Raw genomic sequence first — 26,322 nt, 5'->3', positions numbered from 1 at the left:
TCCGGGCGGGGGACAGTGACTCTGGTTCCGAGGGGGATGGGGCCGACGTGGCTGGTGCTGGGAGGCGGGGCTGAGAGGCCAGCCGGGGAGTCCCGAGCGGAGCCGCAGCTGGATGGCAGGGGCAGCCCAGAGCGCGCCTCCGCACGGTAACTGGCCGCTGGGTGCCCGTGGCGGGGAGCGGGCGGGACACGGTGCTTCCCAGGGCGCCCCGCCTGGAGCCCCGGCCGGGCCGGCGGCGGTGCCCAGCGCCCCCACCCAGGGGAGGCGGGTCCCTGCGGCCGGGCCCAGCCGGCAATAGTGATGGTCCTAGCGGAGCCGAGAGACCGAGCTTCCGACAGGGACCATCGGTGCAGCGCGGTCCCCGGGGCGGGGCTGACAGCGCCTGCTCGCTCCTGGCAGCCGCCCGGCACTGGCGGGACTCGCTGCCGCAGGGTCGCGGGACATGCCCCGGGCCGCTGGTCTGGTGTCCGGAGCCCCTGAGGGGCAGCGACGGGAGCCTGCTGCAGAAGTTGCTTCCTAAGCCTGACTTGTGCCCAGCCCCGAGGGCTGGTGTCCCTAGCGCTGCGCACTTGTCCAGGGGCCTGCGGAGTTGCCCCCGGGCCGCAGTAACGTTAAACCCTCTTTTACACTCTGCCCAGCGCTTGGCCTCAGATGTCTGGTGGCAGTGAGTTTCACTGGTTAATTGGGTGTTGTGTAAAAATGTTTCTTTTTTCCAGTTTTAAATTTGCTGCCCTTGGATTTCATTGGCTGTTATCTTGTTCCCGTGTTACAGGAGAAATGAACAGCAGAGCAGTACCTGTTCTTGCTTCACTGCACCATTCAATATTTTATATGCATATTTCAAGAATCCTTTTTATTCATCTCCTTTTTACAGTAATAACTGTCTTTGTCTCTAATAATTTTCCATCTTCCATGTCTATTTCTGCTATATCCTTTTGGAGGTAGGGTGATGAGAGTGAAACAGTATTCCAGCTCAAATGGCTTAAGTCTGGCAAAGTTATTAGCAACTGAAAACAGGTCTTAGAGTGAAAGGTGTCACACAACTTCATCTATAGGTGTGACTACCTTTGTCACCTTTAATAATGGAATGATAACATTTGCAGGATTTTCAATACCATTCTATCTATCAACTTGTTTGCTTTTTTCACTGCTGTTGTGCATTCACCTAGAGAACTTCATTGCACTGTGTATAGTGACAACACAGCTCTTTTCCCTGAGAAGTTACAGTTAATTTATAACCTAGTAAGTTGTATGAGTTGATCAATTATCCCTTCTGATGTGCATTACTTAGATGAAATTTAGTGGTGACAAATTCAGCCATTCATGGTAAGATTGCTATAGATCAGTGGTTCCCAAACTTTAACAACCCGTGAACTCCTTTCACTAAAATGTCAAGTCTTAGGAGGGGGCTCACAAAAATGAATATTTCCAGGGATTTTCTCCCTTACCTCAGCATAAATTATAAAAGCAGTGAGCTTGGAAATATAAAATTTGTTTTTATGACATCTTTATTATTATTTATCATTACAGTATTTTTATTACATTATGAAAATGGCAACACTCTTCCAAGAGCTCACTTTTGTAGTTTGTATCACTTTTGATTAAGCCTGTTATAAGACAAGGCTCCTATCAGAGGCGCCAGTAGAAAAAAGGGGTGCAGAGGCAAAGCCCCCGCGCACCCCAGGCCTGGGGTGGGGGCACCGCTGGAAAAGTAGGGGGGGGCCCTGAAGGTGCTGCCGGAAAAAAGGGGAGGGACCTGTGGGGGGGGGCACTGACATGGGGGTGGCACATGACCCTCTCCCCCCTCCGCCCCCCGTACTGGCGCCTCTGGCTCCTATGTTTCATCAAGGAGTATCAGATGTGAAACAGCATGAAGATATTTAAGAAGCCAACTCAAAGAGTTCCTCCTACACAAGCATTCAGGTCTTGAGCAGTCCAGGCAAACAATGCATGTTACAACAAAGCTTAAACTTGTTCTTCATAATAATTTAAAAACAACACTAGCAGCCTATTTAATTTTAAAAACCGCAAAAAATATCCACCTCCCTTTCTATTTCGTAAAAGGAGTCTTGAAGTTTAAATCTCCTCAGTGTGATAGATATGCTTGCTTTGATCTGCTTAGCTCTTGGAAGTCCCCCAAGGCTCCAGGCTGCTGGCCCTATGGACAGCTCTGTCCGCCATTAGGGAATTTTTCCCCAAGAACTCCCTGTAACATTCACGAATCCCAGTTTGGGAACCACTGCTATAGATGTCTCTTCCTTTTAGATAAAAACTGTATCTTCAGGAATGCCATCTAGGGCCTTGCGTTCTTAATATGTTAGCTAATGTGTTCAAAATCTAGTTGTAGTTGATTTTGAACACATTAGCTAATATATTGTAGTTTTTTTTAATGTGTGTTAGCTGGTGGAGAAAATCTAGTGGCGAGCTCATGATGATGCCTGTTTATGCTCTAAGATAAATGTTACGAAGGCTCTAAAATACTCCTGCTTCAGGGCCTGAGGCTGATTGCTGGGTTGGGTCAGGAAGAAACCACACCTATCCCTGAGGGGTGAGGTTGATTGCCAAGTTGGTTTGGGAAGACATTTTCCTGTCCTTCGGGGGATGAGGCTTATTGCTGGCCTGAAGGTCAGGAAGAAATACCCCCACCTCACATTTTCCTCTCAAGATTCTAGTATTAGTTGTAGTTAGAGATGAGATCTGAATTTGCTGGACCTTGGACTTTTCTGTGGTGGTGTTCTTGTGTTCCTAATCCTGCTACCCTTCTTAGCTGTATGTATGCAGCTTTTAGTTCTGGGTATTGTGATGTTCACATGTATGTATGCTTTGCAGAAGAGATGCATTCCATAGGGAGAGATGCAGTTCTGAATAAAGCAAGATATTTTGATCCTAGGGAAAGGGAGAGTACTATGAAGTGCTTTGGGCTTCTCAGAAATGGCATGTGGTTGAGAAGTAAACTCCTGAGAGAGACCGAATACTGGAGCAATTAACTGGAAATTGGCGAGCTTGGTAATCCTTGTCAGAAGTGTTGGGGTTTTCAGTAGGAATCCGGAGGTTACTGCAGGGCTGATGGAATGAGGCTTTGGGAGAATTTGCTAGCTGCTGTTTCCATTTCCTCTTTAGTGAAATAACTTTTCTGTTCTGCGTAGTGTTCCACTGTGGCTCCATGAACAGGCCATGGGCTTCCAGGGAAAATAACTATAAAAAATGTTTCCAAGCACATTTAAAGTGTCATCATGATGGAACGTGGGCTTGTGCCAAAAAGCCGCTAAAGCCGTGTTGTCTGAAAGAGCAGAGCTACTGGCTGTGCGGGGGAGGAGGCAGGAGCAGAGTGAACTCACTGCCACGCACAGAGCACTTGAGAGTTGTTTGGAGGGCTGGGATGAACTTTCCAGGTGCATTGGCTGAAAACAGCTTGCAGAAAGAACTAGAAGTCTCCTTCAGCTTCAGCAGGGGACTTGGCAATTCCAGGAGCATCTTGTGTAAATATTTGATTTTATCTCTCCTTCCTTTTTCTGACTTGCAATAGATTTTTGTCTTGGTGCGAATCTGCATTTCTAATTCTGTTTGCATTTTCATAGAGACTGCTGCAGAGTCTGCTTGCTGTGTAAGTACCCGGGGAGGAGGCCAGACTCTAGGCTTGTACACTGGGAGGGGAAATGTGATTCATTTTCATGCTTTGAATTCAACACACCACCACCACCAGGAGTGAGTGAATGGCAAAATTTCCATCCCTCTTTTCATCTTTAACTTTCTGTTGTGGCATCTGTTATTCCTGTGTTGGGAATACTTTTAGCTATTTCAGTCATATGCTCTGCAGCTGTGATTGAAAGGGCTAAGCAGAGCTAACCCTCTTCAGTACTTGGATAGGAGACCTCCACAGAACATGTTGGTGCCACAGAGAGTGGTACTTGTGATTGTGTAAGGGGCACTTTCTCCTTTAAGGTGGTCCTGACCCCAGTATGATGGGGTGCTGTGCTGTTGGAGCTACTGTCTTTCAAATTAAGTGTTTAAATAAGCCCTGACCATTTGTGTGTGTCTGCGTATATTGAATCCATCATCCACTTCCACAGTGTCAGGTCTGCTTTAAATCCTAGTACACCTAGTGCTTTTAAAATTCTGCCCCACTGTACTGGAGCATCTGAGATCCTCTCTGTCTCTCTAGTTGTTTATCTGGCTCCCATTGCTGTGGTGGCTGAGTGCCTACGATAGGGGGAAATCACAAAACCAGGAATGTGATATGAACCTGTGACTTTAATGACACCATGATATATCTTCCTATATTCCCCTGAGTGCTTTGGATCTGAGGCAGTGTGGGTCCTGGCAGCCCACTTCGTTGCTGTTAGTGGTGTATTTGAGGTGACTGTTTAATCTGGCTTTCCTTGTAGGTAACGTGCATTTAGAGACTTCACAGGCATTGAAAAGCATCCTGCCTGCTGAGAAGTCTATAGCAGTGGGATACGGAATCCAGGAGACTATGGAGTTATGAATAGCAAGCTGTAAAGTAGTGGGACTTGAGGCACTATAAACAGCATAAAAATGCTGGGATTGCTCTAAGCATCTTTCTGGGCATGGAGGTAGATATGGGTGAATTGTTATGTGTGCAGTCCCTCACTGCTGTGTCATAAATTCCTAACAGCCACAGGTAAGAAGCTTGGAGGAATATGGGGGGTTCCTGTGCTACCAGAAAAGGGACTTGAGAGCCATGGGCATCTTCTGACTCACCTGGGAGGATGTATAACTTCCTTCTCTGGTTTTATTAATAAGAACAAACCCGAAGTCTCAGACAGTTAATTGACATGAGTGGAAGTAAGAGAATCTGGTTCTGCTTCTGCTGTCCCTTAAGCAACTGTCATCTCTTTTCTGGAGAAGCAATTCTAGTCTCCCTAGTCATCTCCCTAACCTTCTTGCTAGAGCAAATCCTGCTAAGAGATCTGCAGTCAGTTGTGCTCCATGCTGTGAGTTTTTGGGATTTGCTGTTTGCCCCTCATACTCCTGTCTCTAAACAGGATTTTTGTTGTTTAGACTAAACGGAGCTTCAGGTGTCCAATTTATTTGCCATTTGGTCTTGGGCAGATGTGGGGCCCCCATTTTGGTGGTTCCAACCCAGTTGGGGGAGGATGGGCAGGTTGGAGGACCTTCCCTTGTGTGACATGAACTGTCAGCTTCTCTTCTAGCCTGATCTTCTGCTGTGGTTCAAATGGTGACAGTGCACACCCCAGGATAACAACTGTACAGCAGAAGTGGGGACGTTAGGGGTTAGGGCCTATTTCCAGTGTTCTTCATCCAAGACAACACAAACTGATGAAAGCAGCTGTTTTGTTAGGATTGTTCTTTGCCTCAGCTTGGGCCCTTCTGCTTAGTACTGGGGCCAGCCCAGAGCTCTGCTACTTGGGATCTGCCCAGCATGGCTACTCTCTTGGTATAGGAAGCTATAGATTCATAGATTCTAGGACTGGAAGGGACCTCGAGAGGTCATCGAGTCCAGTCCCCTGCCCGCATGGCAGGACCAAATACTGTCTAGACCATCCCTGATAGACATTTATCTAACCTACTCTTAAATATCTCCAGAGATGGAGATTCCACAACCTCCCTAGGCAATTTATTCCATTTTAACTATTGTCAGTCATTTTCCAAGCTCTCACCCTGCCACTAAGGGCACCAGTTTCCATTAGCACAGAATCAGACTGGAAAAGGTGCTGAATTCTCTGGCAGTTTATAACAGGAAATACTGTAAATGCAGACTCCCTTGCAGTTGGTTTAGTAGAGAAAAGATTGTGCTCTATACTTTAGCTATTTCTGCCCTTAATGTGTGTGAAACCTTCAGCCCACTATGCACTCATGCAATGGGAGGATGCCGAGTCAGATACTAGATGGCTAAAGCTTTCAGAACTCTCCTCTTTTTGGGAGGGTTCTCCAGGCCACGTAGTTGTACAGTAGCTGTGCAGATCCCAGTGCAGGGCTGTAGCTGAGAGAGACCTAGACTGTGTGAAGGAAGCCAGATGGCATGGAAGTGTCCCAGATGCATTCCATTGACAACAGGAGGTTTTCATCTACACAACTTGGGTGGGGACCACATCTGACACAACTTCCTCTCCCTGTGGTTCTGTCATTAACACTTACCCCAAGCATTAGCCCGTGTCTGATCGCTGGGATGACTGTGAAGACCTGACAGTTTGTCGTCAGGACACTAAGCAGAGCTTGTGGATTTTTAGATGTGTTGTTTATAATCCTTTGATTCTGCTGGAGATAGTTGTGTTGCATAAATCTCCTCATTATGATTGCTGAGGGCCCTGACTGGAATTCCACCCATCACATGGCAAAGCACTGGCATTTATGCCTATAACAAGTGAACAATCTCTAATCTGATTCCCAGTGACACTCCTTGTCAGGGAGAACAGAGATTTTCAGAGTATTTATGAGACAGTTGGAAGGAGAACTTCTCCCTGAAAATTAATACGGTTCTCAATCTCAAGAAGTTTGCTATCTGGAGATCAGCTATGATCAGAGAAGTTTTCATCCAACTGGCAGGCAGTTTGTGCTTGGAGCAGGACTTTGATCCAGCAGGACATGAAGGCTCTTGGTCCCTTTCATTATAGCTACTGAGGCTCAGATTTACTAAAATTACTCCCCTTTTAAAGGTGAACTGCAGATGGTTTTAAGAAAAATGCCTCAACTGAGGGGTCTGAGAGCTTGTCTAGACCAGAAAAACTTGCTCCAGTACATTGGTGTGCAGACCCCTAAAGTAGACACACTGCTTCAGTGCCATTTATCCCACTAATCTTCTAGCACAGGGGTCGGCAACCTATGGCACGCTGCCAAAGACGGCATGCGAGCCGATTATTAATGGCACGCTGCTGCCTGCCGGAGTCCCGGCAGGCAGCAGCATGCCATTAAAAATCCTGCCCAGCCTGGCCCGGCCCGTTCTTCTCCGCCTTCCCCCTCGCCCCCCCTCCCCCCGGGGGGGCAGGGGGCAGAAGCTTGGTCCTGCCGGCTCCCCTGCCTCTTCCCGCAGTGTGCTTGGTTCCTGCCCCTCCTCCGCCTCTCCGTCCCTCCCTCCCTGCCCTCCGATCAGCTGATGGCTCTTGCGAGGGAGGGGCTGGGGAGGAGTGGAGTCAGTGCTCCCTGCTCCCGGCAGAGGCAGAGAAGAAGCGGGGACAGGGCCTTGGGGAAGGGGTGGGTGAAATAGGGACATATCGCCTCCAGTCCCCTGCCCTGACCTCCCCCCAAACACACCCCAGCCCTCTGCCCTGACACCCCCCCCCCCACACACACACACAGCCCTCTGGCCCAGGGCCGACGATGGGGGGGGGGGGAAGCCGGTACAAATTACTGGGGCCCGGCGGTCCGGAAGGGGGCCTATATTTCCCCCCTCTCGTCACCTTACCGGGGCCCGGCAGTCCGGAAGGGGGCCCGGTTTTCCCGGCTTTTCCCCCCGCCCCCTCGTCGGCCCTGTTTAGCTGGTCCGCCCTTGCTGGGGGACCCGAAAAAATTTTTTCACTGCGGCCCGAACCTGTTCTCGGTGGCCCTGCTCTGCCCTGAGCCCTAACCCCCCCTCATACACACCCAGCCCTCTGCCCTGTGCCCCGCAGCCCTCCTCACACACACCCAGCCCTCTGCTTAACTCCTTCACCCCCCCCCCAACCCCAGCCCTGACTCTGGCACCCCCACACATACCCAGCCCCCCCACCCCCTGCCCTGACACCTGCACCCCCCACACATGCCCCCAGCCCTCTGCCCTGACTCTTGCACCCCCCCACATACCCAGCCCCCCACCGCATGCAGCCCCCACATCCTGACTCTTGTACCCCCCACATCCCCACCCCCACCCTGAGCACCAAATGGGAGCTCCTGCACACCCCCCCCCCCATATTCCCACCTGCTCCCCTCGCACCAAATGGGAGCTGCCCAGGTAAGTGCCCCACACCCAAACCTCCTGCCCCAATCTTGAGCCCCCTCCCTCATTCTAGCTCCTGGCCAGACCCTTCACCCCCCAGCCCTGTGCTCAGTGTACTCCCACCCTCAGCTCAGTGCAGAGAGAAGAAGAGAATGGGCTAGAACCAGGGAGAAGGTAGGTACCCACTGTATGTGGACAGGGCCGGGACCCCAGATCAGCAGCGGGCTGAGCGGGTCCGGCAGCCGGGATCCCGGCTGGCAGGAGCCGGCAGATGGAACACCTGAGCGGCAGTGGGCTGAGCTGGGGTCCCGGCCGCCGGCCCCGCTCAGCCCGCTGCCGGCTTGTGGTGAACAGAACCCCAGACCAGCAGCGGGCTGAGCGGGCCGGTGGCGTAAGATCAACATTTTAATTTAATTTAAATGAAGCTTCTTAAACATTTTGAAAACCTTGTTTATTTTACAATACAACAATAGTTTAGTTATATAATGTAGACTTATAGAGAGAGACCTTCTAAAAAACATTAAAATGTATTACCGGCACGCGAAACCTTAAATTAAAGTGAATAAATGAAGACTCGGCACACCACTTCTGAAAGGTTGCCGACCCCTGTTCTAGCATGTCTCCATTGGGGATTTGCATTTGCCCTGCCCCCAAGTATAGACAGAGCCTCTGCTTCAGCGTATCCCTAAAATCACCTCATTACTTTTTTTATCTTTATAGCTCCATTATACAAGGGCCTTGCTGGAGCCCACCTGGGACAGCGTATCCCACAGAGAGGAAACTTTGTCTAGGGGTGCAGTTTGAGCAGCAGAGACTCTGGAGAAACCAAGTGCTGAGGGAAGGTGCAGGAGGCTGGACTCCTTCCCATGGCAAGGGGAGTCTGAGGGACCAAACAGGCATTTTCAGATGTCAAATGATAGAGCATGTCCCTGCCCTCCAGTCATCTGCTCAAATCCAGGAACTGAAACTAAGAGGAAACAGGAAGAAGAGGAAAATACGGGTTCCCTATACAAAGGGGGATATATGTGGGGACCAAGCTACCCAGGAAGGGAATTGAAGGACAGAGGATATATGAGTTTGAGAGGCCATGATTTCCTCCAGAAGGGGACAAGGACTCTGAGGGATGAGCTGTGGGTTTTGCATTTTCTCTCAGAACTCAGCTTTTCCTCCTTCCTTTCAGAGATTGGCCAGCCAGGCTGAAACTGCTCAGCGATGACAGGGCAAAGGTTTCTGCTTCATGGGACGCTTGCCTTGTTTCTGCTCAGCATCCCCTGTGAAGCCCAGGAGCTCCAAGTGGGCAAGGCCACCACCGGTGCCAGTCCTCTGTGTGAGAAAGAGGCCAAGTCCTGGGGAACTCTGTTCAGTGGGGAGCGACTGGATGCTTGGATCTTTTCTCTGATTGGCTCAGTTATGGTGGGGCTGAGTGGAGTCTTCCCCCTGCTGGTAGTTCCCCTTGAGACAGGAGCTGCTCTGCGATCAGAAGGTAAATCTGCTCTCTGGCTTATTGTTCCTGATGCCAATGCCCCCTCATAGGCAGTGACTGAATGGGGCAATGTTCTTATGTCTAACACAGGAGCTGGGATCTTCCTGGTGTCCTAGAAATGCTGCCTACTGAAATGCAGGCACAACTCACTTCTGTTATAAGATGGGTGACTCGTGCCATTTCTAAAAATGGGGCAGGTAGTCCCCCAGCTGAGTGGGGGGTTCTGGGACTTCAGGTGTAGAGCTCATACTTAGAGCATTCTCTAACTTGGATCCTGGGGGGGGGATGCTCACATGCTCCTCCACTTCCCTGGAGTACAGACTCCTCTCACCTAGGCCCCTTGAATGTACAGTTCATGCTCTGAGCCTCACTGCCAGGGCACAAGGTTCTGAGGCACAGTGCCACCCACAGCTCGCTCAGAGTGGTGCAGTGCCCTGGGGTCTGTCTCACACACAGTTCCTTTCCCTCCTCATGTTCCCTGGTAATTCAGGCTGCAATGGCTCCTAATTTGGGTGTCTCACACAACTTGTCAGGAGGAGTCTGGGCTCCAGGCCTGGGCTGTGATTGGCATTTGTTTGTTTTTCAGTGGGATCCAATCGTTTGAAGCAGCTGTTGAGTTTTGCAATTGGTGGGCTTCTGGGGAATGTATTTCTCCACCTCCTCCCTGAGGCTTGGGCCTACACCTGCAGCGCCACTGCAGGTAATACCTGGCACTGTACTAATGTCCTGAGCACCAGAGCCATCCCCAGGCACTGGCTGCTATGTTTTCTTGTGAATCTGCACCATGCTGCTTTTCTTAATGTTCCATCTCTCTATGTAGGGGCCTGGTGGGCTCTGGGGGGCCTTTGCCTTTCTCCTGGTACTGCTCCTGGAGTCTCTGTGAATCAAGGGTTCCTTGACTCTGTGAATCACTCCCCCTCCATTCCCTACCTTGGTACAACAGAGCCCAAATCTGCTGACCTCCCAGGCTGTGCCTGAGGAGAAGTGGTGGAAATTGAAAGTCCCTAGAGTTCTTGGGTGGGGAGGAAAGAAAGGTGCAGCTGGCAGAGTCCCAACTCAGCCAGCAAACTGAGCACCAGGGCTGAGATGGCCCTGGTCTGCTCTGGGATAAAGCTTGGGAAACAACTAGCATAGCCCCTTCCTGTAGCTGTTTTCTAAAGGGCCCATGGAGACAAGTAATAAGTTATGTTTGCACTTGGGCAAACTAGTGTCATGAGAAGCTGAGTGCTGCTGAACCCTATAGGTGGTAGCTGCTCAGTAAGAGAGATTCTTCCCGACTCTTCCGGGAACAGTACTGCAGGGGGCCAGATTTCTGTCACAGCATCTCCCACCAAGGGCTGGATTCCCACTGATCTCTGCCTAAGGAATTGTGGAATCCTTTCCTTCCTGAGAATGTAGGAGATAGAGGAACAGCCTGGATTTCCCATAATTTGTTATGTGGATCTAAGCAGTGGAAATTCAGAATCCCTCTCAAAGCTCTGCTTCTCTCCTGGTCCTTTCCATCTTCACTGCACAGGCAGGGTCAGCACAGTCCAGTGCCTTGGGCCTCCAGTGACTGCACCTTCTCTGCTGCAGCTTATTCACTTCTTATTAGTCTTTTCTCTTGTCTTAAGCTTCCAGGTTTGCATGTCGCGCCTGTGTCACATTTCTAATGCTTTTGCCTGTCCTGTTGCTGGAGCACAGTCTTTGCCCCTGCAGTCAGGCCAAACAGATGAGGATCTGATAATCTCAGCCCTAATTGAAAGGAACGTGTTGTAGCCTTGGGTTAATAACCTGCCCGGGTGTGGTGTGATGGGGAAGATAGGTATTTGGCTCAGCTTCCCAAAGCACAACCTTCATGTCTGTACTCGCTACTCACACAGGCTCAGATGCAGGATTTGTGCTGATACAAGCTTCTTTGTAGCCTCTGGTAAGCGATTTTTGCCTTGCTCACCTTTGCACAGTAATTTATGGAAGAGATGCTTAGGAGCTGGGCTTAGAAGGCTCTTGAGAGTACCCAGGAGACAGGCTAGACTCCATTGCTGGAGTATTGGGGATGTGCAGCCTAGTTTCCCACTTGCCCTAGGTTGGATCAAGGATAAGTAGATGAAACAAATGGGGTTTTCTGCAGGGTGTCTGTTCTGTGCTTCTCATAGGACTAAAGGAAATGCTTTCTGCCCTATATTCTTGTCTCGAGTCCCTCAGTCACAAGCTACATTGTACTGGGGGTGAGGCTTACCATTCAGGCACCCCAACAATGCAAACAGAGATCTTTTTTGCTTTCTAGGAGGTGGGCAGAGCTTGCAGCAGCAAAAGCTTCTTGGCCTCTGGGTGATCATTGGCTTCCTGACCTTCCTGGCATTGGAGAAGATGTTCCTAGAGAGTGAGAAGCAAGAGTGGCCCAGTGCGGTGAGTGGGTGATAAAGGGGGAAAGGAGTTGCCATACAAATACTGCACTGTAACCGGGTACACACTGTGCCCCTCTGGATTTGGCCCCTTGGTTCCTCTCCTCTGTGAATCGGGGACACTTCAATCTGGTGCAACACCCATGTTCTTTATCTGTGATCAGTTTCCCACCACCAGTTTCCAACTATATACAGGCTTTACAGCTACTTGGCCTACCACAGCCTGGCCAGCAACAGACTCCCCTCTGAGCCTGACCTTCGTCTCTGCCCCCCCTTTCTCTCACTTCCTTCCAGCCTTATAGCTCCTGCTAATGAGGCTGGCAGGTGTGGTCAGTTACCAGGCAAACATAGGGTGGTTCACCCAGCCCCAATCCATTCTCCCTGATTGGGGCTGGAGTGGCAGGAGCTGATTAAGGGCTTCTCCAGCAGTACCCTGCCACATGCACTAAGTCCTATTACCCTCCCCTCCTGGTAGGCTCCTCAGGGGAACCTGGGAGCTGTGATTTAACTCAAAGCCTGGTTTGGGAGGCCAGCAGTGCTGGGCAGAGCCATGTGTCTGGGCACTTGCTCCATTCTTCTGGACCTGGGAAAGGAGACCTTTCATCTCCAAGCTAAGCTCTTGCCCTGTGGGTTTGGCTGGTATTTCTTGTCCCTGGGTTTTGGATTTTTTAAATTAAATCAGATTTATTTTGTTATTTAAATTATATTTTTTTCTTTTTAAAAATAAACCTGTTTAAAAAGAGATCTGAATGATATGTTAAGGCTTAAACTTATAGTCTCTTTAAAATATTTTAAATAAAAAATAAATATGCTGAATCCAAGAGTCTATATCAAAAACTTTGAGTTAAAAGCTGCTTTTTTCTATAAAGAAAGAATCGGGGGAAACATGTAACTTTTGAGGTCAAGCTTTATAACTATGGCACAACAGTAGTAAATAAGCAATACATTCACCATTTTCTAATATAGTAATTATGTACAATGAATAAGAATCTGAAAATATTATGTTGTTGCTTAAATAAATGTGTATAGTTATAATATACCTTCCTAGCTAGCAAAAAAAAAAAAAAAAAAAAAAAATCTAGTGTAAAGGCTCTATTTCAGGCCTGCACAACTCGTAAAGCGGCGAGGGCCATATTACTCCAAAGAAAACAGCTGAGGGCCGAAACCTCCCGGCCCCGCGGGTTCCCCCCACTCGCTAGTTTCCCAATACACACAGATTTCTCCTCCCTCCCTCCCAGTGCCCTTCCCCACAGCCCCACCACCACAACTAAACAATGCCCCACACAGACCCCCCAGTGCCCTGACACACACAGATCTCCCTCACTGCCCAGCACCCCCCAACAGGCCCCCACTGCCTAGCACCCCAAAACACACAAACCTCCCCCACTGCCCAGCGCCCTCCACACCCTCACAGCCCAGCACCCCCCGCACATCTCCCAGACACTCACTCCACCACACCCTTCCCCCTTCCCTGGCCGCACTCACCAGCCCTGCTGGGAGGTCTCTGTCTCCTAGGGTGAGAGCGGCAAGGGGAGTCTCCAGTGGTGAGCGGGAGCCGGTTCGCACCGGTTCGCGGGAACCAGTTGTTAAATTTAGAAGCCATTTTAGAACCAGTTGTCCTGCGCGGGACAACCGGTTCTAAAAGGGCTTCTAAATTTAACAACCGGTAAGTTGAAGTGACCAGGACCGTAGCTGGGGGGGAGCAGAGGGAGCGGCTGCTCCCCCGGAGCACATTATCCAAAAGTGGCGCCTTAGGAGCCGACCCCATGGGTGCTTCAGCTCTCCGCCCCGCTCCCCGGCCCCAGCTCACCTCCGCTCCGCCTCCGCCTCTGAACACTCTGCCCCGCTTCTCCCCATCCCCCCCCCCGCTTCCCGCGAATCAGCTGTTCGCGCGGGAAGCCTGGGAGGGCAGAGAAGCAAGCGGTGGCTTCGCGCTCAAGCCCAGGGAGGCGGAGACGGAGCGGAGGTGAGCTGGGGTGGGGGGAGCCACCCGCGCCACAGCAGGTAACCCGGGGGGAGGGGCGTGGAGGGGAACCGCTCCCCGCCCCAGCTCACCTCTGCTCCGCCTCCCTGGGCCTGAGCGCGAAGCCGCCGCTTGCTTCTCAGTCCTCCCAGGCTTCCTGCGCAAACAGCTGATTTGCGGGAAGCAGGGGGGCTGCAAGCTCAGCCTGACCCGGTGCTCCAGGCACTGCACGGTGGCGGTGTGGCCCGGCTCCAGCCGAGCGGCGTGGCTGTAGCGCCGCCAGCCACCTCCAGGCAGCGCGGTAAGGGAGCAGGGAGGGGGTGTTGGATAGAGGGCAGGGGAGTTCAGGGGGGTGGTGGGGGGGCGGATAGGGGTCGGGGCGGTCAGATGGCAGGGAACAGGGGGATTGAATGGGGGCAAGGCTCCCGGGGGGCAGTCAGGAAGGAGCAGAGGTTGGATGGGGCGGTGGGAGGCAGTCAGGGGCAGGGGTTCCAAGGGTGGTCAGGGGACAGGGAGAAGGGGTGGTTGGATAGGGAATCAGGAGAGGAGTTGGATGGGGCGGCGGAGGGCAGTCAGGGGACAGGGAAGGGGGTGGATGGGGCAGGGGTCCCGGGGGGGGGGGGAAGCGCTCAGGACGGGGGCGGTGGCTGAGCCCCATGTCCCTGCTGGGGGGGGGGGGCGAGGGCACCGTGCCCGTGTCCCGCTTGGGGCAGTGGGGAGGGGCAGCGGCGCACGAGGGCTCCGTGTCCTGCTTGAGGCCTGGGGGGTGCGGTGCCGTGCACGGGCTCTGTGTCCCGCTTGGGGCGGGAGGTGGAGGCGCGGCAGTGCACGAGGGCTCCATCCCCGTGTCCCGCTTGGGGCGGGGGGGGGGGCGGCAGCGCGCGAGGGCTCCCTGCCCGTGTCCCGCTTGGGGCGGGGAGGCGTGGCGGCGCGCGAGGGCTCCCTGCCCGTGTCCCGCTTGGGGCGGGGGGGGGGAGGCGCGGCGGCGCGCGAGGGCTCCCTGCCCGTGTCCCGCTTGGGGCGGGGAGGCGCGGCGGCGCGCGAGGGCTCCCTGCCCGTGTCCCGCTTGGGGCGGGGGGGGGGGGGGAGGCGCGGCGGCGCGCGAGGGCTCCCTGCCCGTGTCCCGCTTGGGGCGGGGGGGGGGGGAGGCGTGGCGGCGCGCGAGGGCTCCCTGCCCGTGTCCCGCTTGGGGCAGGGGGGCCGGTTTCGCACGCCGCGGCCGCTCGGGATCTCTCCCTCCCTCCCGGGTTTGAGAGCCTGGGAGGGACTGGGAGACCCCGAGCGGCCGCGGCGCGCGAAACAGCTGATTCGCGCGCCGCTGCTCCCCCTTCCTCCCAGGCTTGAGAGTGAGCCCCCGCGGGCCGCACAGTGAGCCCCCGCGGGCCGCATGCGGCCCGCGGGCCGTATGTTGTGCAGGCCTGCTCTATTTAGTTGTAAATCACCATGTTTTAATGGGTATGTCAACCAATGAAAATGCACCTTTCTTTAGAAAATAACTGAAGTACAAATGGAAATGTTGATTAAAATAGATTATTTAAATTGAGGCTTTCCTCTTGGTGATTGATTTAAATCCACCATAGTTAGAAGAAGAGGTTCCCTGCTATGTCCCTGGGGTAGTGGGAATTATCCTCACCACCACTCTGGGCCCTTGGTCCATGGGATTGGCTGGTCACAATGGAAGGGTCTTGTGATTGGCCACTTTATGTGACGTAGTGGATGAGGCAGGAGTCACCTAGCAACAAAGGATAAATGGTCACTCACAAAGGGATAAGAGGTCAGCTCCAAAACTATGCAAATGGAGCATAAAGTGGCCAGCCCTTGGGAATCTACAGACTTTCTGGGTGGCATCTGAACTGTGCTGGGCTCTTGTTGATCCCATGCCTCTAGGTAAGAGAAAATGAGACCACACACTGAAAAGAGTTTGCAAAGAACAGCTAAATGTGACCTGTAAACCTAAGTGAGTGTGTGGAGCTGATACACCTATCCCAGCCCTGTCTCCTAACCTTCTCCCTATTATGTGATACTGTGGGGTTTGATGTCCCCCATTCCATGATATACAACCTGGTTGTAGAGTCCCATTATATTCTTTACACTGAGGACCAAATGTTACTTTTTTGATCCCTGGTCCAGTGCACTTTAGCAAACTTCACTGCTCCTGAAGAATTTGTATTGGGTTTAGAGTGTTTTTCTAGCCCCAGCAGGAGATTTGACATTAAAATAATGTCTTTCAGATTCCTTTCTTGCTTCAACAAGTGCAGGTCAATTTTTAACTCAGCTACTTAAATATATGAATCCCATTTCATAAACTTGAATAAAGCCACCCAGAAATCTATTCCATTTCTGCAGGCTGTGGTTACTAGATTTGAGGCCAAAGGGCATTGTGTTTGGGCTTTAGGGAGGGAAGGATTAAGGATAAAGGGAGACTTTCTTAGCCCCTCTTCTAGCACACTTTCTGTTGGAGGTCAGAGAGTGGTAACAGTTGTTTCTCTCTGATTCAGGGCAATAATTCTAAAGCACCTTCTGGAGGGATTCCAAATGGAAACAGCTTCTCCCTGCAGAAAGTAGCCGGCACAGTCCAAAGAGCAGAGACAAACATGGCTCAGTGTAATGGCTCCTCTCTCTCTTCTTGCCCACCGGACCGAAGAATCAAGGTACAGTAACTCCTCCCTTAACGTTGTAGTTATGTTCCTGAAAAATGCTACTTTAAGCGAAACAATGTTAAGCGAATCCAATTTCCCCATAAGAACTAATGTAAATAGGGGGGGTTAGGTTCCAGGGAAATTTTTTTCACCAAACAAAAGACTCTCTCTCTCTCTCTGTCATTTATTTATATATATATGTATGTATAGGTGTGTGTGTGTGTGTGTGTGTAGATATATATATATATCTACACACACACATATATCTACACACACACAGTATAAGTTTTAAACAAACAATTTAATACTATACACCGCAATGATGATTGTGAAGCTTGGTTGAGGTGGTGAAGTCAGAGGGTGGGATATTTCCCAGGGAATGCCTTACTGCTAAATGATGAACTAGCTTTTCGCTGAGCCCTCAAGGGTTAACGCGTTGTTAATGTAGCCTCACACTCTACAAGGCAGCACGAATGGAGGGAGGGGAGACAGCATGGCAGACAGAGACACAAACCCTGTGTGAGAGAGAGATGTGCATTGCCCCTTTAAGTACCTGATCCCCTCTAAGTAAACTGCCTTGTTAAGTAGATCAGCAAGTTGAGACAGCAGCTGCTCCCAGGAATCTCCCTCTGTCCTGAACCCCGTCCTGTCGTCCCCCCACCCCCATGGAGAAGGGGTAAGCGGGGGTGGGGCAGGAGTAGGGGGGAGAGGGAAACCCTGACATTAGCCCCCCTCTTCCCCCCTGTCAAGCAAGCAGGAGCTTCCCGGGAGCAGCTCCAAGGCAGAGGGCAGGAACAGCACATGGCAGTGGGGGGAGGGGACAGTTGAACTGCCGGCAATTGATAGCCTGCTGGGTGGCTGCCGCACAGGGAACCTAGGGGGCTGCCGGTCCACCCTGGTTCCAAGCCCCCACCAGCTAGCTCCAACGGGCTGCTCTTTCTGCAAGCAGTGGACAAAGCAGGCGGCTGCCAAACAACATTAGAAGGGAGCATTGCACAACTTTAAACGAGCATGTTCTCTAATTGATCAGCAACGAAACAACATTAACCGGGATGACTTAAGGTGACCAGATGTCCCGATTTTATAGACAGTCCCGATTTTTGGGTCTTTTTCTTATATAGGCTCCTATTACCCCCTTCCCCGTCCCGATTTTTCACACTTGCTGTCTGGTCACCCTTGGATGAGGAGTTACTGTAAACGATCAGCAAGCTGAACCCAGAGTGCAGAAGGAGGGAGTGCAGTGTCCTACACCTGCTCCCAGGTGGAATTGCCATTATGTGTTGAGGAGGGAGAGATTTGAAATTCAGCCAGAGTAGTGCAGGGTTTCTGCATTGAGGGTGCCTGAAAACCTGGTCTGGTGGATTGTGGACAGAGCCATTCACAGAAAAATGTTGAAAGTTTAAGAGTGAATTGTTTAATTTAATCATGTCTGAAACATGATCTGGAGCAGATTGGACAACTCTTTCCAAAAATTCCCTACACAACTACATCAGGGTTGGAAAGGGAAGCTCTCAAAGTCAGGAAAAGCCAGTTCCTATGTCTTCACAATGATAATTCTGCTCCTTGTGCATATGTTACCCCAGTGCTATCTTTAGTGAACTCATCAGATTGTCTCAAATACTAGTCTGAGAGCATGGGGTGTTCTGACTATCCCCTCATTATTTTCATACCTATGCTATTTTTAGTTTCTTTATTGACAGACTTTTTATGTGCTGATTTCTTTTTTTCTCTAACATCTGTATTGTAATAATTTAGCAGTTTGGGGACTGAGGCAATTAATTACACAGCTAACTTAGCTTAGTGACTTTTGATGGTTTACATATGAAAGAAAATTTTCACTATTTTATTATTTGTGTTACAGACACATCTATAGACTCCAATCAAGGATCAGGACCTCATTGTGCTAGACACTGTACAAACAGTAAAAGAGCATACCTGCCTGAGAGAGCTTACGAGTTAAATTTTTAAGGCAACATGCAACAAATATGTTTGACAAACTTTAGAGAAGGAAGTGAGAGGGTAACCATAAGATGTGGTTACATGGGCTGGCTAGTGCACAACTTGATTACACTCAGTTAAAAGCTTCTTATAAACTCGGCCCTTTCCTCTTTTAATTCTGTTTCCTTTTATTTTAAATCTCTGCTTTTGCCTATTTCTTAAATTATTTTGCTACTCTTTGTTATCCTTTAATATGTAGGATGCAGTGTAAATCTAGTTTACTATGTACTTTTCATGTTTGTGACTTTCACATGCTCTGGTGTGTGCACATAGAGTAGTGCACAGGTTGGAAGATACTACATTCAGTGTGTATAAAGGGGAAGAAAAATTGTATGATAATGTGCCAGTATTTTAAAGGAAATGGGAGGACCCGGGAATCTACAGGCTGATTAGCTTGGTATCAATCCCAGGCAAAATCATAGAAAGGCTGATGTGAGACATAATCAGTAAAAACTTAAAAGATGGTCGCATAGTTAGTGCCAGCCAACTTGGTTTTATGGAAAATAGGTCTTGTCAGCAAAACCTGATGTAATGTTTGATTATATCACAAGTTTTGTTGATAAACGTAACTGTGTCGACATAGTGTTCTTCTGTAAGGCATTTGACTAGTCCCAAATGGCATGCTGATAAAATTAGCAATATACAAAATTAATGTAGCCCATATTAAATGGACTAAAAACAGTTTAACTGATGGATCATAAAACATAATTGTAAATGGGGAATCATCATCCAATGGAGGTACAGTTCATCAGGGATCTATTCTCAGCTCATTGCTATTTAATATTTGTATCAGTTATCTGAAAGAAAACATAAAATCATTGCTGGTAAAATTTGCAGATGACACAAATTGGTGGAGCGGTAAATAATGATGAGGATAATTTAGTTATACAGATCAACCTGCATCGCTAAGTAAGGTGGGCTTATTTGAACAGCCAAATGCAAGGTCGTACATCAAGGAACAAAGAGTGAGGGGTCACACTTAACAGATGGGGGACTGTATCATGGAAAGCAGTGACTCTGAGAAGTACGGAAGGGCCAGGGTAGATAATCAGTTAAAAATTAGCTCCTATTGTGGTGCTGCTAAGAGGGTGAACACAGTCCTTGGATGTATAAACGGGAGAATATCTAGTAGGAATAGGGAGGTGGTATTACCTCTGTAAATAGCATTAGTGAGACCATTACTAGAGTACTGTGTCCAGTTCTGGTGCCCAGACTTTAAAAAGAAGGCTGAAAAATTGGAAAGCATTCATAAAAGAGCTACAGGAATTATATGAGTTCTGAAAAATATGTCTTACAGTGAGAGACTAAAGACGTTTATTCTCAGAGAAGGTTAATAGATTACTTGATCATGGTCTGCCAGTACCTACATGATGAAGTGGATGGCTCTTTAATCTAGCCAAATGAGGCATAACACAATCCAATGCTTACAAACTAAAACTAGACAATTTAGGATTAGAAATAAGGCATAATTTTTAATGAGGGTAATTAACCATTGGAACAATTTACTTAAGGATGAGATAGATTCTCAAAGTACATGAGAGCAAGAGATAGTGCTCAGTGAAGCGGGTTCAGCTATGGAATGAGCTTCCAAAAGTTTTAGGCTAATCTAGAGCCTGATCACCTTAGCACATGCCTTTCCTGTGATAACGTTTTCCCACTAGCCAGAATGAGATGCCTTACGCAGTTTCTTAGAACCACAAAAGCGCAGAAGACTCCATGAAGTCCACTAGAGACATTGCTATGTAAATCAAATTAATTTGTGCAGAACTTAAATACTATAGTGGTGGGCACTATAGAAAACACTAAAAAAGAGATGGAGACAAGCCAGTGTGGGGGCAGCAGGTGGGCACTTGCTTGTAGTTGTTTAGAAGTGTTTATCAGAATATGTCAATAGGCAGCAGCCAACCTCAAAGTAGGTCCATCAGAATTGAAATTGACTTCTTAGGGGCTGTTAGCACTTTCCTTTGATTTGTTTCTTGTTCTTGTTTTTTTTCATTTAATGCAATATTTAAAGTTTTTAAGCCACAAAAAGTAAATTTCAGCTTCCACCAGCAGCATTAGCTCTGCTGCATTGTACCTCCCATGTCTTGCATGGGAGACGTTTGACAAGTTGTATATTAAACTATGCAATTGACTAGAAAACAGACTCTACTTATATTAGAACCCAGTCGCTTATGCAAATTTGTGGACACCATCTGAAATCTGTTGTTGCTTTATAATTGGATTTATTCCTCCAGACTGCCTTCCTTCTCTTCCCTTTCTCTAGTAAGCCTCTTTCTCGTCTTCTCTCCCTGTCTTTAGAGCTCTTTCTATGCTTGTACCTCTCTTCCCCTTCCCCACTAAGATGGAGTTCTCAACCCTAAGGCTCCCCCTGTCTGCACTAGAGCTGAATGTGGCAATGCAGTGTCCTGTCTAAAGCACAGACATGGGGTTTAAGCCACTGACCAGCCCTGCCCCACCATGATTCACCTGCTCTTAGAGTGGGTAACTTGCCCGTTGGCTGTACCTGATGCTTCCCCCTACCCTGAACCTCATCAAATTCCCTCACTCATGAATGCCTCTGACTTCCCTCTGCAGATCAGTGGATACCTTAACCTGTTGGCTAATACCATTGATAACTTCACACATGGCCTGGCGGTGGCAGCCAGCTTCCTGGTTAGCAGAAAGGTAAGTTTTGTGCCGCACCCCCCTGCCAAACTGGAGATCTGGGAGAACCCTTCTCTCAGCTGTAGTGTGTGCCTGCCTGCCAAGTAAATGACTTGGGGATCACTTCCCCAAGGGGTAGCTGCCAAGACAGTGCTGTACTGGAGAAAACAGCAGGGAGCAGCCCTGCTCGGGACACAGCCTTTCTGGCTCTAATGCAGGGGTAGGCAACCTATGGCATGCATGCCAAAGGCGGCACGCGAGCTGATTTTCAGTGGCACTCACACTGCCCGGGTCCTGGCCACCAGTCCGGGGGGCTTTGCATTTTAATTCAATTTTAAATGAAGCTTCTTAAACATTTTAAAAACCTTATTTACTTTACATACAACAATAGTTTAGTTATATATTATAGACTTATTGAAAGAGACGTTCTAAAACCGTTAAAATGTATTACTGGCACGCGAAACCTTAAATTAGAGTGAATAAATGAAGACTTGGCACACCACTTCTGAAAGGTTCCTGACCCCTGCTCTAATGTTTCAGATCTTGGAGACCCTTGGCCCCTGCATTAGGCATGCATGGACCAGATAGTTATCTCATATGTCTCTATACTGAGCGCTTAACACAAGGCAGCCAGAGTCCATTCACTTTAGGGGTGGGGGACTGTACTCTCAGCACCACTGAGCTTTGAAACCATTTCCTAATAGACTTTTCCCATCTTCTGCAGGTTGGGCTCCTAACCACCCTGGCAATCCTACTGCACGAAATCCCACATGAGGTGAGAAGGGTCTGCAGCCTGCTGCCAGGGGAGCTGGGAAGTTAGGACCTGGTCTGAAGCAGGACAGCAGTGCTCTGTCTGCAGGAAGAGGGCTGGTGGGGGTTACCTCTGCTCTGCATCATTCTTTCCTTTCCTTGGAGGATCTGCTCCCTGCTGAGTGCTGGTGTTCACCCACCATGTTCCTAGTCGAGCTATCTCCTTTGTTAATGCTGGTCTCTGTGTTCAGGAGAGTTAGGATCGATAACCACTGACTCTGCTTTCCCATAGGTAGGAGACTTCGCCATCCTGCTCCGGGCTGGGTTTGACCGCTGGAGTGCAGCCAAGATGCAGCTTTCCACAGCTCTGGGTGGAATTCTAGGAACCTGCTTTGCAATCTGTTCTCAGTCGCCTAAAGGGACAGGTAAGGCTCACTGGGGCTGCACTGAGGAATGTGTCTGATTGTGTGCCTACTTTCCTCTGTCTGTTCTCCTATATCCCTTCTCATTACTAATGGTGATTTTCACTGCATGTGCAGGGGAAACTGTAGCTTGGATTCTCCCATTCACCTCCGGGGGATTCCTGTACATTGCCTTGGTAAACGTTGTGCCTGACCTCCTAGAGGAGAAGAATCCCTGGTAAGTGGCTCCATTGTGGTTACTAGTATGCTGGTATAGCATTTCTGCTGTGGTGGTGGGAGAGAACATGGTGGTAAAGCCTCCTGGATGCCACCACACTGTTCCTGGGAGCAGGTGAGCACTTCCTCCCCAAATCCCATGAGAGGTGAGATGGTATCTATCAGAGTCTGCTGTGCTGTGCCAGGTACTCAGCTTTTGGCTGCTAGTTAATACAGGGCACGCTGACTGAAAGGCTTATCACAGCCTATCTCTAATATAATGTGCTGGCTCCTGAGCATGTTAGATAGAACAGATTCAGTCTAGGCTGTTGTCTAGCCAAGCGCCTGACCTAACGCTGTCCTCAGGGTATCTACTCCTTCCCCATCCCTAATTCAGTGCTTTGCTGAATTGACATTGTGAGGGTATAAAACAAGCAATCAATGCCAATTTGATACTGAATACTGACTGAATTCATCTGTTGACATGAATGCATTCAGCTCCCAGCAAAGCCAATGTCACTTCCAATTATTTTTTAACCCTCTGATCTTTGAGAGTTTGCCACTGCAGGGAACTAGGGACCATTCTCTTTCAGAGGAATAGCAAATTATTGTGACTTAAGATTTCTCAGTCACTTTCCATTATGATGGATTTTTAATTCTTCCCATTGCACTCTGCTCCCTAGATGTATTAATTTCCCAACATTTGTTTTCACGAAATATAGTCCTTTGTACTGCTGCCATTCAGTGACAAACCCCAACTCTCTGTTCATTACTGTCATCAATAGTACCAATCTTCCATAGAATGATCACTACATCCTTACCACTTCCAGTATCCAGCCTGGTCTCCTATAAGAGTGGTTTCTCAGACCTCTCTCTGCCACACACATGGAAGTGTTGTGAATATCTTTCCTACTCCTGGAGGTGGCTGCCTTGCCCATGTGCATGTCTTCATTCAGACAACAGCCTTGTTCTGAGTGACAAGTCTAGAGGGGCAGAGTGCATAAGAGATTGGACTCCTGAGCCCCTGTACTTGTGCAGATTGGGACTGGTTCCTGGCCCATTCTGACTCTTGTTTCTTCCCTAGGAACTCCGTGCAGCAGATCCTTCTCCTGTGCACAGGCATTACAGTCATGGTGCTGCTCTCACTCACTACAGAATGACCTCCGCTCAGACCTCCTCATGCTGCCTCCCAGAGCTGCATTGACTTTGAGCTGTTACAAAGCAATAAGGAACACTAATGTAACTTTCTGTGTGCGCTTGTGGGTCCAGCTGCTAGTGTGAGAGGCAGTTGAGAAAAAGAGGGAGTCATTGGGGATGCTGGACTCCGTTCCCTGGCTCTTCTATCCCTGCTCTGTTAAAATCCCACAAACCAGGGCTTCCAATGTTGGTGTTTTATGGAGTGAAAGCTTTTAAGGAGAAGAAATGAACCAAGAACCTGTTCCAAGGAGAACAGACTGTCTCACCCTGGAGTAAGAACAAGTGTTGGAATTGCACATCTTAAGCTGCTCAGTGAATAGACAAGATCCCTGTATCTGGCAAAGAAGGATTTACCTGCTACTCCAGGCTTAGAAAGAAAACAATTTCCCCAAAGCAGCAGCAAACCACCAACATTCCCCAGTGCAGCCTACCTAGCAGGAGCAAAGGTACTATCAAAACCACATAAGTGCATAGAGGTGAGAAGGCCCCTTCCCACTCAGCCCTCATTTATCAGTAGAAAAATGGGATGGTGTCAGCCTGGACAGTCTGCCTCTCTGAGTTCTTCTGCCTTAGCTTTGAAATCAGGCCTAATACTTGGGGCAGGTTGGGATAGGAGGTTATATAGCTTAGCTTGAAAGCTTCTGCCTTTAACCTTAACTCCTCTGTTTAGAGAACCTATCCCCTCCCCTGTTCAACACAGCCTAGGTGCATATTTGAGAAATGGTCAGCAAATGTTTCCTATCATCCCAGATCATCAGCTCATCTGTATCTGGGGGAAACCTGCTCAGTCACTGCCCCCCTCCTAAGGCCTCTCATCAGCAGGTGTAGAGTGAGCAGGGCCTGGACTCTGGCCTCCACCAGAGGAGGAATGGGGGGAGGAGGAATGGAGGAGAGAGAAAACACTGACTATACATAGGGAAAGGGCAGAGCAGAGAAGAAAAGTGTGTGTGTGTGAGAGTGTGTGTGAGAGTGATATGGATGGGGCAGTGTTTCGGTCCCTGAGATCGCCGACACAGTTTAAGAAGGCAGCAAGCCGGTCCCTGGTATCAAAAAGGTTGAGAAACACTGGAAAGGGGAACCTGCCGGTGAGAAGGATGAAAAGTGAGTCTGAAATCACTGTGGCTGTAAAGCTTGGAGAAGGAACTGAGTGTGACAGTGACTGTGCCCTTGAGTTGAAGTCATGTGGTGTCTGGGATCCCAATTGATGCCAGTTTAACCGACTAGTAAAACAAAATCTAAAAATTCCTGGTTTTGACTGATGGGGATTACCAACTCTGACAACCCCACCTCCTCTGGAATGTCAGAACTCCCTAAACATATGCACACTTGCTTAGGCCTTACCTATAGGAGAAAGTTGCACTGATTTTAATTAAATCTGTTTAGAACCAATGTAGTTAAAGTAATGCAACCTCCTTGTGTGAGGCACAAAATAAGAGTCCACAACAGGATATTCTGAATCCTTCCTGTGCCATCAGACATCACATAGGATACAAATGAGCTCTGCCATTAACCAGGGGTTGCATCAATTTAAATCTGTATCTAAATTGCTTTTGTTAAATAAATACAGCTTTCTTGTGTAGCCAGGACCTTTTTGAAAAGGGCTGGCTCCTGATGCTGTTCAGGACATTTAGGGCTCCAGTGAGTGGCCAGGTTGGCTTAGGCAGTAACAAGCCAGAAGCACTGCCCAGAGCAGGTTGCCCTCATTTCCTTAAGAGCTTTGAAAATGTTGACTATTTCCATATGGTAGCTTCCCTGCCACTTTCTGAAGAAAGCCTGAGAACTTCTGCTTGCAACATTCTCTGCAGATGGGCCAGTGACTAAAATCCCTGCAGCTTTTCTTACACCTATCCCTACATTGCCAGCTAGATCTGTTGGAGCCATGAGGGAGGCTGTTTCAGTACAATGCTCTGTTTGACCCTGGAAAGTTGCTTTCCCATGACAGCTGCTGCCTATATCATCCAGCTGCTGTGAGCTCCAATGAAGCATTCACCCTCTTCTTTTGAGGCATCAGAGATGACCCCTAGCCCTTAAGTACTCAGAGAGGCCCCAAGATACTATTTCCACCACAGTGTGGCTAGTTTATCTGGGGGTTGGAGCTACAAAACCTCTGGTGTGGGAGCCTGGAGGAAGCAAATGTATGTACACCCAGCACTTCCCAAGAGTTTATGTTAATTGAAAATCAGGTTGGCATTTTTTAAGTTAAGGGCCCAGTGCATTGCAGGGCTTAGTGCCTGGGCCTTGGTGCTATTGCATCAGTGCGGGGTTTGGCCAAGAATGTAAACCACAGCAGGGATTCTGCTCAGTGTTCAGGAATGTGCAGTGGGTGACACTGAAGCATTAATCATGGAGCTGTTTCTTTTGGCTGGCAGCCCAAGCCTGGACTGAGTCTGCAGTTCTTGGGAAGCTACACCCACAGGGGCAGCACAGGGCCTTAAAGAGCGATGGTTAGCTGCTCCACTGCATGCTGAAACAAGGGCCTGTGGGAGGGAGGCTGTTAGCCACTCCACTACATTTGTCACTTTTGGAAATGCAGAAAAAATCCTATTTTCTAGCTCTATTTTTTCAGCTACTCTTGTGCATTTTCCCATTCATCTGTATTGATCTGATCTGCATGGAGACAATAGAGATGAAATAAATGGTACTGAGTGTGGGTTTGTTTTTCTTGGTAAAGAAAATCCTTCTCTCTTCCACTGCCAGTGGACCACAGAGCAATACCCCTGCAGTTAGCAAGCTATACCTGTCTCCGCATAG

The 26,322-nt window shown here is 49.2% G+C and overlaps 1 protein-coding gene across 1 annotated transcript; it reads left to right on the top strand.

The window, feature by feature from the left end:
- Positions 1-80: 80 nt before the first annotated feature.
- Positions 81-26,322, top strand: SLC39A13 (solute carrier family 39 member 13). Its single transcript, XM_065403110.1, has 10 exons — positions 81-146; positions 9,075-9,377; positions 9,964-10,077; positions 11,644-11,765; positions 16,223-16,375; positions 20,939-21,028; positions 21,732-21,782; positions 22,050-22,182; positions 22,297-22,396; positions 23,459-26,322. Exons 2-10 carry the CDS (start codon positions 9,107-9,109, stop codon positions 23,532-23,534), a joined length of 1,110 nt encoding a protein of 369 aa, XP_065259182.1. The 5' UTR covers positions 81-146; positions 9,075-9,106; the 3' UTR covers positions 23,535-26,322.

This window comes from Emys orbicularis, chromosome 4 (genome assembly GCF_028017835.1).
Source record: "Emys orbicularis isolate rEmyOrb1 chromosome 4, rEmyOrb1.hap1, whole genome shotgun sequence".
Lineage (NCBI taxonomy): Eukaryota > Metazoa > Chordata > Testudines > Emydidae > Emys > Emys orbicularis.
The sequence above is the reverse complement of the archived record's forward strand: the minus strand, read 5'-3'. Positions and strand labels throughout refer to the sequence as shown.

Bases quoted from the DNA above. Each gene is read 5' to 3' on its own strand.
- SLC39A13 (XM_065403110.1), top strand. From the start codon at position 9,107: ATGACAGGGCAAAGGTTTCTGCTTCATGGGACGCTTGCCTTGTTTCTG. The intron at 10,078-11,643 runs GTAATACCTGGC...TTTGCTTTCTAG, and splicing joins CACCTGCAGCGCCACTGCAG to GAGGTGGGCAGAGCTTGCAG. The intron at 11,766-16,222 runs GTGAGTGGGTGA...TCTCTGATTCAG, and splicing joins AGCAAGAGTGGCCCAGTGCG to GGCAATAATTCTAAAGCACC.